A 13,640-nucleotide genomic window follows, 5' to 3' on the forward strand; every position below is an offset into this window, starting at 1 on the left:
AATACTAGTTCTGACCCATTTATTAACTGTGTGACCACATCTATAAAATGGAAATAACAAACTGGGCACAGCGTCTCAGGCCTGTAATCTCAGCACTTTAGGAGACCGAGAAAGCAGAATCACTTGAGGCCAAGAGTTCAAGACCAGCATGGGTAACATAGCAAGACCTCATCTCTACAAAAAAGTCAGCCAGGTGAGGTGGTACATGCCTGTGGTCCAAGCTACTCAGAAGGCTGAGGTGAGAGGATTGCCTGAGCCCAGGAGTTCTTGGCTGCAGTGAGCAAAAGGGATTAATCTTTCATTGTGGAATTTTAGAGAACAATCAGCTTAATGAGAAAAATATTTTTGTGAAGCAGGGCTTTCTCAGGGTGCCTAAAATCATTAGGTTTTTCACCAATAATTAACAAAAATCACTTTTAGGCAAAATTATTTTTCAAAGCACTTCATAGATTATTATTACATTTCCCTTCACAGATATGAGCCAACACCCCTTACTAGGGATTTATCTTTATTAGAGGTGAACATTGAGATGTATTTTGAAGTATTTTCAAGTATTTTAGAAGTATTTAAAAATAGCCTTTGGTAACATTAAAGCATTCTGGAATCACATATAATTCTGTCCCGTTCTGAAAAAAAAGCAGTGATGCTAAAAGACAGCAATCAGGACTCAATGAAAAAAATTTTTTTTTTTTCCATTTAAAATTGTCTCAGAGGCTAGGTGTGGTGGCTCATGCCTGTAATCCCAGAGCTTTGGGAGGCTGAGGCAGGCAGATCACTTGAGGCCAGGAGTTTGAGACATGCCTAGCCAACACGGTGACACCCCATCTCTACCAAAAATACAAAAAAGTTAGCTGGCATAGTGGCATATGCCTGTAGTCCCAGCTACTCGGGAGGATGAGGCATGAGAACTGCTTGAACCTAGGAGGCAGAGGTTGCAGTGGGCTGAGATCGTGCCACTGCATTCCAGCCTGGGTAATAGAGCAAGACTCTCAAAAAACAAAACAAAACAAAACAAAAAAAAACAAAAAAAGTCTTAGAAATGCCAATACATGCTACTAAATTATTCCAGTAGGAAATACTTAAAATGAGTTATTTAAAAAGTAAACAGAGTAAATGCTCAATCTTGGAACTGATTAATAAAAAGGACATTGGTAATACAATTTAAAAAAACAAAGCCAATCAAAGAAAATACTGAATCTGCTTCTACAATAAATGAATGTAACTAAGCAATTCATATTTATTTGCTCTGGGTTTTAAATAAATATGTTTTTCCTTATGACATCCTTATTATCTCATATTGCTAGGTTTAATTCTCATTAAAATGTCACTTGTTCCTCATGTCTTCCTTCTTGATCAGAGATAACCAAACTTTCTGATAAATGAAACTAATAGATCCAGTTAACAACTTCTGTGCACAAGGGGACAAAATGAGTATCACAAGAATCATCTGGGTGACTTTGATTTTGACTGTAGACATAGTTACTACAATATAAGCAATTTTAGTTTCTTGCTCCTGATCTTCACTTCTTTGTGCACTGTATGCATGCTCAGCATTATAACCTAAAACTGTAAATATTTCAGTGTATTTTATTAGAAGATATTTACAAGGAATACTGGAGCAGGTACTTGAATTGAAGATCAATTCAGGATACTAATATTGCTGCTATTTGGCCCCAGAAATGAAGAATACCATCTGATAACTTCATTATCTGTTCAAACTCTCTTTTTTATTTAGCCAGTTATGACTATTCATTGCAAGACTATAACCATGAGGCAAGAAGTGTAGCAGCCTTGCCATGAAGGAAGCCAAGTAAATGGTATAGTTATACTACGTCTACCAATGTCACTTTAGACAGTCTTTGTAAACAGACAATGATCATGAATAATACTGATCTGAATCATTTGCTAGACAAGTATTTACGAAATACTTACCAAATACATTAACAATGACCTCAGTACACAGAAACATATATAGTAAGGGGCTTTAGGGTATTGGTCTAGAGGAACTCTAAGGTGTCTTTGAGCCTGTGATTAGCAAAATGTGGTCTATGGACCCCAGGACTCCCCAAATTATTTCAGAGAATAAACAAGGACAAACTATTTAAAAAATAATATTAGGACACTTGCTGTTTTTATTGTATTGACATCATCTGATAGTACAAAGGCACTGGTGAGTAAAACTGCTAGTGTCTTAGCGTGAACCAAGGTAGTGGCATCAAACTATCAGTAAGTCATTGTGATCTTCACCACCAATTTCATCTAAGTATATCTTTAATGAAACAACATAAATGATTACAATCATTTGCACGGCCATTATAGTATAACGGCTGTCTCAAGAAAAAATACTAGTGGGATTGTTTAACTTAGAAGCTAAACTATCTGTTTTTTTGTTTTTAAATGAAAACCATTTTTACTTAAAAGAACCACTGATAAAACTATAGTTTTCCAGACTTGGGTGTCTGGCATATGAGCAAAGTCAGCCTATCACTTGAAGGACAAAACTAACAATATTTGTTGCTAATGATAAAATTCAAGCTACAGGATGAAAATGAGAATCCTGAAAACCTTGTATCTGCCATGGCAAACCTGAAAGTTTCTGAAGAGTTAAACACTTTTAAAATGAGATCAGTAGCAATAATAACAAATGTGATTTTAAAATTATATGATTAAATGTGTCAACATTTGGAAGATCTGCATAATTCCCTGAATCAATATTTTACAAGTGGTCAATACATGATGTAAAATCAAACATGGTAAAAGACCTACTCAAAGTGCAAGATAGACCAATGGATTTTAATGTAACAGTGTAAAAAAACTCAATGATATGTCAGATTCCACACTGCAACTAACCTTTAAGGAATGACTACCTGTTAAGTTTTGGAGTCAACAAAGAAAAATATCCACAATTAGATGAAAGGCTATTAAAATACTCTTCCTTCTTCAGCTTCTTGTCTGTGTGAAGCTTGTCTTTTATTCATTTTAACCAAAGGAAGTATCACAGTAGACTGAATGTAGAAGCAGATATGAGAATCTAACAAGCCAGTTATTAAAGATATTTCTAACAATGTAAGACAATGTTATCCTTCTCACTAATATTTTTGCTTTAGAAAACAGTTTTTATTTATATTTTCAACATGCTAGATTTATTATTTTCTTAAAAATGAGACAATATTTTTTGAAACTTTTCAGTTTCAATTTCTATTACAGTAAGTATCAACACATGTTACCCACATAAACAAAAGCTCTTTGGGGTTTTAAATACTCTAAAGAGTATAAAGTCATCCTGACACCAAAAAAAAATTGAGAACCACTGGCTTAGATCACAGTCTGGTGAAATCAGTACTATGATCTGTACAACAATCCACACATTATAACTATGTTAAAGGCACTCAAACTATTGAGTATGATACTATAATTATAGATGTACGATATTATGCAGTTGTAAAAACCCACAGAATTTTAAAGAGTAAACAATGAACTTTAACGTACGCAAATTTTAAAAATCATTTAGGACGTCACAGATCTCAATAAGGAATGCAGACTATGAAGAGAATCTAACTGTATTACAAACGTATAAACAACTTCACCAAGGGCTGGGTGGAAAAGGTATTGATCTAAGTAACCTTGGAAATGAGTGGAGTCTGTAAAAATAAAGGTAAAAGTAACTGCACATACTTACTTACTGTACTCTAGTTGATAAAGTATTTTCCCACCTGGGGATGGGTTAAAATTCTTTTTTTTTTAGATAGTCTTGCTCTGTCACCCAGTCTGGAATATGGTGGCATGATCTCAGCTCACTGCAACCTCTGCCTCCTGGGTTCAAGCAATTGTCATGCCTCAGCCTCTGGAATAGCTCGCATTATACATAGGTGTGTGCCACTTTGTATTACTATTTTTTTTTTTTAAGTAGAGACAGGATTTTGCCACGTTTACCAGGCTGGTCTAACTCCTGGCCTCGGCCTTTCAAAGTGCTGGGATTATAGGCATAAGCCACGGTGCCCAGCCAAGGTATATATACTGAAATTGAACGATTAAGTAAATGGATGGTGGGCGATGGGAACTAAGTTTTTTACTACTGGAGTGGGAGAGCATACAGATAAGGAGAGGAGACTAGAATGATTCATGTGGTAATAGAGTTGGAAACATCAGCATAATTTCATGTTTAGCTTAAGGCAGATACAAACAGTTACATATAGAAATATTTATAGCCATGAGCTATGTATATATGTTTGTGTGTGTGTGTGTGTGTGTGTATATATATATATACACACTTCCTTGCTCTGCCAGCTGAAAGGGTCTATAAACAAGGACACTCCAGTAACAACAAATACACCTATCATCCAGATCTTGGTTTCTAATACCTTTTTCCGATAAAAATATCGACAGGTTATTCAAGAAAAGGCTGACTCTAAGATGGGCAAGAAATACACAAGATGAATCTAGAGCAATCTTTGAGTGCCAAAAAATATTAGGGAATTGCTATAAAACAAAGACAAATAAAAAATACCTACACTGATGAGGGTATATCAAAGGGAAACAAGAGCCAACCGAGCAAGGCATGGTGGTTCACGCCTGTAATCCCAGCGCTTTGGGAGGCTGAGGCCGGTGGATCACTTGAGGTAGGAGTTCGAGACCAGCCTGGACAATACGGTGAAACCCTGTCTCTACTAAAAATACAAAAATCAGCTGGGCGTGGTGGCACACACCTGTAATCCCAGCTGTTCAGGAGGCTGAGGCAAGAGAACTGCTTGAACCCGGGAGGCACAGGTTGCAGTGAGCCAAGATTGCGCCACTGCACACGAGCCTGGGCAACAGAGTGAGACTTCATCTAAAAAAAAAACAACAAAAAAAGAGCCAACTAAAAGAGCTCCCAATAGCCTAACTGGGGACAGTTTGAAAAACAAAATAAATAAAGTAGTACTGACTTGTAACTCAAAGTATAAAATAAATAGCCATGAGTCCATGCTGATATAAATGATTAACTGAACAAATAAATGGGGAAGAAGAGAGAGAGATAAATCTCCCCTGCAGAAATATTCCAAATATAATTAATGTAGCTATTCCACACTTAAGGAGGGAGGGCAAAAATCCCCACTCCTTAAGTGTGGGCTGCCTATAGTGATTTATTTCCAAAGAGTATAGCAGGGAATAGGAGAAAAAGAGTAACTTCACAGTGGAGAAATTTGAGAACACCACCTACATTAGCCAGCTCAAGCTCCGTTAATCAAGCTCAGTATCAACTCTGAGAAATCATGCTGACAGCATGTTCCCTTGATGTGATGTGATGAAAATGACATTTTACCTCTGAGATCACACTCCCCAAAACCCATAACTCTAGTCAAATTATGGAAAAATATCAGACAATAATTCCAACAGAGGGGCATCTTACAAAATATTCAGATACAAAATCCCCAAAAAATCAAAAACAAGAAAAGTCTGACAAACTATCACAGCTAGGAGGAGCCTAAGCAGACATGACAAGTAAATGTAATGCGGTGTCCTAGATGGGATCTGGGAATGGAAAAAGACATCAGGTAAAAACTAACGTGAACACACTATGGACTTCAGTTAATAATAATATGCCAATATTGGTTCATTAATTGTAACAAATGTAGTATCCAAATGTAAAATGTTAATCACAGATAAACCTGGGTACTAGGTTACTGGAACTCTGCAATCCTCTCAATTTTTCTGTAACATTAAAAGTATTCTGGCCACGTGCAGTGGCTCACGCCTGTACTCCTAGCACTTTGGGAGGCCAAAGCAGGCGGATCATGAGGTCAGGAGTTCGAGACCAGCCTGACCAACATGGTGAAACCCCGTCTCTACTAAAAATAGAAAAAATTAGCTGGGCATGGTGGCACGCGCCTGTAATCCCAGCTACTCAGGAGACCGAGGCAGGAGAATCACTTGATCTTGGGAGGCAGAGGTTGCAGTGAGCCGAGATTGCGCCACTGCACTACAGCCTGGGTGACAGAGCGAGACTCTATCTCAAAAAAAAGAAAAAAAAGGTTTTCAAAAACCAGTTAATTTTTTTCACAATTAATGATAAAGACAGTCAAAATTGGTGGCTATATGAGAATAAACCCTTAATTCCCTCTAATTTAGAAAAGTTCCTTGCAATGCAAAACCTTGACAATTCCACATCAGCTTACATTGTCTATATACTTTTAAACATAAAGTGTAACAATGTGTTCTTCCACCTACCATTTTTTTCTCCCATTTCTTGATGTCGTTTATAAATATAAAATGCTTCAAAATTAGGTTTATCAAATCACTTTGATTGGAGAATATCACTGGAATCCAACCGTGGTCTCTATAAAATTTGCAGTCCTCAGACAGAATACATCATTATACCATTCTAAACCTGGTATCCTTTGGTACTTGAATTTTCAAATAGAAATTGTGGCTGAAGAAACTTTCAGAAATGAGTGACAGTCCAAACAAAAGACAAGTCCATGAATCTTCATCACGTGAACATTTGTAGTGGTATCAGATCATGAACATTACCTTTGTAAAAATAAAAAACAACTCCATCTTTTGGTCCACAAATGGATGAAATATTCTGCAAGGAAAACAATAAAAAATAGTGCATATTTGTAAAGGACTATAGATATATAAGGAAATAAGATATTGCTATAACAGCTTGATCTTCTAAAACAGCATGAACCATTACAAAAAACATATGTTATCTGGAAAAAATATGTAAAGTATCGAAATTAGAAATATTAGAGAAGGCCCAACCAATCCTATCACCCATATTTAATATATTTGTTAGTATTTACATTACTGACAAACTATCTCCATTTTGTAAGTCTTTTATAAAAACTTTTAAAAGGGGATAATACTAACTACCTCACAGGTTGTTCTGAGGACAAGACTTAATTACATAGTATAGTGCCTGACATATGAAAGATTCAAGGAATATTGGCAATTATTGTTATTATTTCAGAATGTAGTTTTAAAACAAAATTTGGATTGCAGTATATATAATTTTTTATAATCTTTCATTAAAAACATTTCCTGTATTTCCTCCATCATTAATATTTTAACACGACTGGCTGTACAACATACTTTGGTCAATAACTCATACATTATAGTACATTAAATATTTTAATAATTAAATTTTAATAAAATATTGATTAGTAATATAAACCTCTATATTTAATTATTTAGATTGTTTTCCTTTATAGATTAATTTTTAGTATAATAAATAATGATAAAATAAATATACTTTATACATATCTCTGGCAATTTCCCTAGGATAACATATCTAGACATAGAATAACAGGTCAAAAATAGATCAACAATTTAAATTCTCAAGATGTTAGCCAAGATACAGTAAATTCTTCCGCCACTTCTACACCAAACCATGGAAATGTTAGGAGATTTAAAAAATATATATATAGCCACGCTGAAAACAAAAAGGGAACTCTCTAAGGGCCAAGTCTGTGAGGCCCTTCTGGGGAAAGGAAACAGATGGGAAGCCATAGAGATGATGGCAACCACAATCACAGCAGCAAAACTATGGGCAGGAATCCTCTCAGAGGAGATGAATGCACAACTAAGAGTCCTCAAACATCTGAAGAAGGCTACACTATGAAAGAGACTGAGCTAAAGAAGGAAATCTCATCCACGAAATAACATACAATTTTGAAAAAAAGTCAATTAGATATCTTGGATATAAAAACAGTTGTTGAAATAAACTCAATAGATGACTGAATGACAGAACAGACTCACATGAAGAGCCAGTTAATAAGCTGGAAGACTGATTTGAGTAATTCACCAAGAACCCAGAGCAAAGAAACAAGAGGAGGCACAAAACCGAGAAAATGGAGAGGAGGCAATAATGACCAAGAATTTCTCAGAACTGGAAAACACATAAGCAAACTGAATCCACTGAGTACCAACCAGGATAAAATTCTTAATACACATCGCTAGACAAACCGTGAATAACTTCAGAATATCAAAACCACAAAGTCTTAGATGTTTCCAGAAAAATGTAGACTATCTAAAAGGAAGGTGTATCAGACTAGTAATGAGATATCTCATCAGAAATGTCAGATGCAAAATGTTAAAGAAAAATCAGTATGAACCCAGAACTCTATATCCAGCCAAGCTATCTTTCCATACTAAAGATGAAAAAAGAGACATTTACAGACATTCAAAGAGTCACTCAGAGACTGTGAAAGAAATATCTGATGATGAAAAATGAACCTATAAGAAAGCACTGAGGTATAAGCAGCATTAGTGAGCAAATAAATGAGTAAAACACATTAATGTTAAACATAAACTGAATTTAATAACAAAAAAAATTCTTAAAGATATAATGAGAGACTATATTCTTTTTTTGAGGAGAGATGGAAGGGATTGTTTCAAGATGACAGAAAGCAAAGCAGAAGCATGCTAAATTCTTTTTACAGGGGCCATATCGATACTGACTAAATGTACACTTTGTTAGGAAAACATAAATTTAAGAACTGTGTTGAAATGTAAAGTTAATCTACTAAAAAAAAAAAACTGAACAAAGAAAACTTGGCACTAACCCCAGTTAAGAATAAAAGTGATTCCAGCACTTTGGGAGGCCGAGGTGGGCAGATCACCTGAGATCAAGAGTTTGAGATCAGCCTGGCCAACATGGCAAAATCCCATCTCTACTAAAAATACAAAAATTAGCAGGGTGTGGTGGTGTGCACCTGTAATCTGGGCTACTTGGGAGGCTGAGGAAGGAAAAGTGCTTGAACCCGGGAGGTGGAGGTTGTAGTGAGCCAAGATCATGCCACTGTACTCCAGCCTGGGCGACAGAGCAAGACTGTGTCTCAAAAAACAAGTGGAAAAATAAGATATAAAAGATACAAAGAGAAGCATATTAAATAATGACAAGAATAAGGTCAAAATATGTCAGTAATCACAATAAAGGTGAATTACCTATTAAAGGACAGACTCTCAGATTGGATGGCAAGCAAAACCTAGATGTGATATTTTAAAATAAGAGACCCACTTAAGTTACACAAAATGTCACAGCAAGGCTGAAAATGAAGAGACTGGAAAAAGACATATCTGCAACTATAAGAAGAAACATTCATATTAAATAAGAGTTGAATATGAAAATCAATGTTGACAGAACAATTCACTGTAAGATTTAATATTCATGAACTTTTATGTACAAATAACATCACTCTGAAATATATAAAGCAAAATTTAAATAAAAGGAAAATGCACAGATCCACAATTTGATAAGAAAGTAACAAATCAAGAAACTGACAGATAAAGTGGGCAAAAAACCAGGGTATAAAGGATTTAAATGACAAATTAACAAGCTTAATCCAAAAAATGTATAGAACCCTGCACCCAACAGAAAATACTTCTTGTGGGAGGAAACTGTAGACAAACTTAACTCTCATAAACTACCTGTGGAACGTGTAAATTAGTAGAGGTATTTTGGAGGCAAATTTAGCAAGACCTATTAAAACTAAAAATGCTCGCAGCTTAAAACCAAGCAATTCCACTTTTAGGTATAATATCCTTGACAAATAGTACATGTGCACAAGAAAACACAAAGATTTTCCTTGCAGCATTGTTGTATGGCCAAAAACTGGAAACCTAATGTTCTCAAGAGAATGGCAATAAAATGTGCTATACAACACACATCAAACAAAATAGGATTTAACAAAAAGACCAGTAAAAGAGACAAAGACAAATATTTTATATTAACAGATCAATTCAGTCATACACTGGAACACTATGCAGCAGCTAAAAGAAACGATCCATAAATAACATAATGACCTATAAATAACATGTACAGGCTGCAAAACCAATGTCAAGAAATAAAGCTACAGAATTATGTACTATGGTATTTTTCCACTAAAAAAATACAAATGTATATATTCACCTATATAGAATATGTAACAGTATTAAAAGGTGTAAGTATTAAAAAACACTTGACAGCTCTGTACCAAAGTCTCCAGCAGGAGTAGGGAGGAAGAGGAGTGAGGGAACATTCCTTCTACAAAACTTTCAAAGAACGGAGAATTTTTATTATATACGAACTTCCAAGCAGGAAAAATACGGGAAGCTACTCAACTGTTTCTATGAGATAAATATAACCTTGACACGCAAGAAAAAAACTCAAGGTCAAAATCTGGATTGTGTTCTTTATCTACAAGGTATCAATTTTGTAATAAAAGTGTACTTAATTTTTAAAAATTAAGTATATGTAAATGTTCAAAAAGGAATTGTTCATTTTAAAGCTTTTTATAGCATATTGTCAAACTCTCTTCCAGAAAGGTTCTACCAATTTATACTTCCACTTAAGCACATTCAGTAATAGTTTTATTTTACTTTTTTTTTTAAGACATGAGGTCTCACTATATTGCCCAGGTTGGTCTTGAACTCTGGACTCAAGCGATCCGCCCCGCCGGCCTCCCAAAGTGATGGGATTACAGATGTGAGCCACCGCGTACGGTCACAGCTTTGTTTTTTTTGGGACGGAGTCTCGCTCTGTCACCCAGGCTGCAGTGCAGTGACATGATCTCGGCTCACTGCAGCCTCCGCCTCCGGGGTTCAAGCGATTCTCCTGCCTCAGCCTCCCGAGTAGCTGGGATTACAGGGGCCCGCCACCACACGCCCGCCTAATTTTTGTATTTTTAGTAGAGACGGGGTTTCACCATGTTGGCCAGGCTGGTCTTGAACTCCTGACCTGAGGTGATCCGCCCGCCTCAGCCTCCCAAAGTGTGGGGATTACAAGCCTGAGCAACCGCGCCGGCCCATATCTTTGTTGTTACTCTCAACAGCGTTCACACCTGAAAATTTGAAAACAACGGAACGTGCAAAAGTGAAACATGTTTCCTGGAGAAAATCTGCAAAATACAATAAAGTATGAAAGAGAAAATTTAAACACCATCCCATCATCCAGAGACAACTGGTGTTAATATTTCAGAGAGTAAATGGGCTTAAAAAACTTTTTTCCCCTTCTCTTTCATTTTGGCATAATAATTAAGCCAGTCTGCTTTGCTTCAATGTATGGTCCCTCTTCGTTTCTAAAAATAGGCTTTAAAAACACACTGACCATTTCCTATCGGCTCCTTACGTTTTAATTATAACCACAGAACCACGGGTTAGTCACGCTTCTAAGTATTTCACGTGTTCTTATTTAATCCCCCTAAGAGTCATGTGGGTTAAATTGGCAGCTCGTTTGCTGATGAGGAAGCTAAGGCATGTCATACCGTAAGTGGCAGACACAAAATAAGGAACCAGGCAGCATGGTTTCAGAGCCTATGCTTTGGGTACTCCATTTGACCTCTTCAAAGTTACTCCTCTCTTTGGCCTCATGCGTTAATATTTACAGAGCTCACTGCAGCTTTCCACATGCCAAAGAGCACAGTTAGTTACATATCTTTCCTTACTTAATTACTTATCGGGCTGTGGCTGATAGCGAGTTAGAAGTGTTACTATCTAATCTGAACTCAGTTATCTTGGATGAATGACTGAACTTGCTGTATTTAAGGGCTCGTGTAATCTTACCTGTGAAATGGGCTAGTGGTTAAACCTTCAAGTTCTGCTTCTGGGTTTTATACTGCTGTCCATTTCCTGCCGCCCCTCTGACAGCCTCACGTTCCCAGCAGCTTAGGAATCACCTTATAAAGGCTGCACCCTGAGACAGGCTGAAATGGAGGTTGAGAACTCAGTGCGCCCGCGGCCCCTTCTGCAGCCAGGACTGTACTTGGGTGCCGGGAGAAGGGAGGCTGCAAAGGCTGGGCTCCAGTCCCTGCTCCGGCGGCCAAGGGCTCCGCGGCGTTGTCAGGTCCTCCGACCGCCCGGCTAGAGGAACTGTCGGGGGTCACCCACGGCGGTGCCTTGGTTTCACCTGGCTCCGCTGCGTTTTCTACGCTGCCCGCCTGACCTGAGGAGTGAGCTCTGCCAGCTCCGTTGGCGAGGCTGGGTTCCTCCGCGGGTGGGACACTCCTCTGACGCCAAGCCGCCCAGACCTCCCGATCGCAGGTGCCCTCTGGCCGGGAAGTACTTCACCATTTACTAGCCTTCATCTCAACCACAACAGTCCCGCCTCGCCTCCGCCGGGGATAAGGCACGGCGGAACCTCGGCCGGGGACCAGGCCTACCCACCTAAAGCGATCACTACATGGGAGGAGTCGGACGCCGGCCGTCCCACCACCCAGCCTGGAGCCCATTGATTGGTCGCACTCCCTACTGGTTCACGCCTCAGAGACTCGGCGCGCTTACCGCTGGCACCGCAGTGGCGCCCGAGCGCGCCGCCTCTCGTTTGGCTGCTAGCGCTCTCGGCTTGTCTCGCGCTCTCTATCTGGGCCAATGGAGTTACTCGTAGTCGAGAGGCCGGCATCACTGGAGTGGTGGCGCAGCTGTTTCCTCCGGTAGGTGTGGGGCTGCCATCTTGTGTGTGGCTGGGACTGGGCTTCTTGGGGGTTGAAAACTTACATAGCGTCTCGCCGTAGTGGAGGGGTCCGGAGAGAACACTAGGGTAGAGGAGAGGCCTAAGGGAGGAGACCCAGCGCCTTCTCACTTGCGGAAAGGATAGCTTTCCTTCCTGGGCCTGAGTCTCATCCCTGGCTAGAGAGAGCGAGGAGTGGTGGTGGTGGTGGTGGTGGTGGTTGTGATGGTGGTAATAGTAGGGATCCCAGGTTTTGGTTGGTCGTTGTGGGGGCTGGGCGGGGTCTTTGGTGCCTTAACATTCATTCCTTGGTTCCGGGGAGCTCTTTAGTAATCTTTGTCTCACAAAGATTCTGACCGTCAACCCCCTTTGACAAAGGAGACTAGCTGATGAACTGCCTGATTGAGAAAGAAGCAAAGCTAGTAATGGAAGGGGGAGTGCCTCACTACTATTCTCAGGTTCAAAAGAGACCTCCTTTTCCGTCATTTTCGAGGGAGCGGCTGCTAAACTGTTTGCTCGTCGCGGGGGTTACTCTTTGAGACCGTCCTTTGGTAATAGTGGGGGTCAAGTTCTGCGTTTGGGCAAGATTGGTCTTTAGCGGGCAGCCAAGCATTCCTGCAGCTGTCCTTTTTTTTCCTTCATTTTAAGCTAGAAAGTGGTGGTCTTGCGGAACGGGACTTGAAGGAAGAATTTTGTCAAATCTTGATATCCGCGATAACGATATGTTATAAATCTCTGGGTCTGCCATGACATGCTTGGTCACTTCATGGAGCAGGAGGAGGCTTTGTTAGGGAAAGCACCTTAATTTCTGAGCTCTTTTTGGGTGGGAGGAAGAAGACAGGACTTAACCTCGTTTTCCTTCCTCCCCCCTTTTTTTTTTTTTTTTTTTTAGCATTGTAGTGGACGGCATGCATTGCCTTTCATTTGAGGGGAAAATGTATTGAATCTGAAGAGCAAGCTGATGAAAGGCCAATATTTTGTGGTAGATTTTAGCATTTTGACTTGCATGAAAAGAAAGCCGATATATTATTGCCTTGAGCTTAGATTTCAGTTATTCAGCATTAACTGATGAACAACCGAATCAACAATACATGATAAAGACATCTCCCATCAGGAATACCAAAAAGCAAAACAAACAGCAAAATAATTGATGTTTGTTTGTTTTTGTCGCCCAGGCTGGAGTGCAAAGTGTAATGGTGCAATCTCGGCTCACTGCAACCTCTGCCTCCCTGGT

General features: G+C 38.8%; 2 protein-coding genes across 8 annotated transcripts in view; one reads left to right on the plus strand and one right to left on the minus strand.

Annotated features, from left to right (window-relative positions):
* The window catches only part of SETDB2 (SET domain bifurcated histone lysine methyltransferase 2), a 53,759-nt gene extending 42,096 nt beyond the window's left edge, over positions 1-11,663 (minus strand). For 4 of the 5 annotated variants that reach the window (XM_023187403.1, XM_023187401.1, XM_023187402.1 and 1 more), the window contains exons 1-2: positions 11,524-11,663; positions 6,208-6,565 (exon numbers count right to left, since the gene is read on the minus strand). In XM_023187403.1, the coding sequence (XP_023043171.1) occupies positions 6,208-6,210 (3 nt within the window). In that variant the 5' untranslated portion in view covers positions 6,211-6,565; positions 11,524-11,663. Of the gene's footprint in view, positions 1-6,207; positions 6,566-10,699; positions 10,803-11,523 lie in introns of all 5 variants that reach the window. The other variant, XM_023187400.1, reaches the window with a different exon arrangement.
* A 559-nt stretch (positions 11,664-12,222) lies between these two features.
* Positions 12,223-13,640, plus strand: part of CAB39L (calcium binding protein 39 like) — a 127,952-nt gene continuing 126,534 nt past the window's right edge. For all 3 annotated transcript variants that reach the window (XM_023187404.3, XM_023187406.3, XM_023187405.3), the window contains exon 1: positions 12,223-12,389. The gene's annotated coding sequence lies outside the window, so the exon portion shown is untranslated. The remainder of the gene's footprint in view (positions 12,390-13,640) is intronic.

The sequence above is a fragment of the Piliocolobus tephrosceles genome, chromosome X (assembly GCF_002776525.5).
Source record: "Piliocolobus tephrosceles isolate RC106 chromosome X, ASM277652v3, whole genome shotgun sequence".
Classification (NCBI taxonomy): domain Eukaryota; kingdom Metazoa; phylum Chordata; class Mammalia; order Primates; family Cercopithecidae; genus Piliocolobus; species Piliocolobus tephrosceles.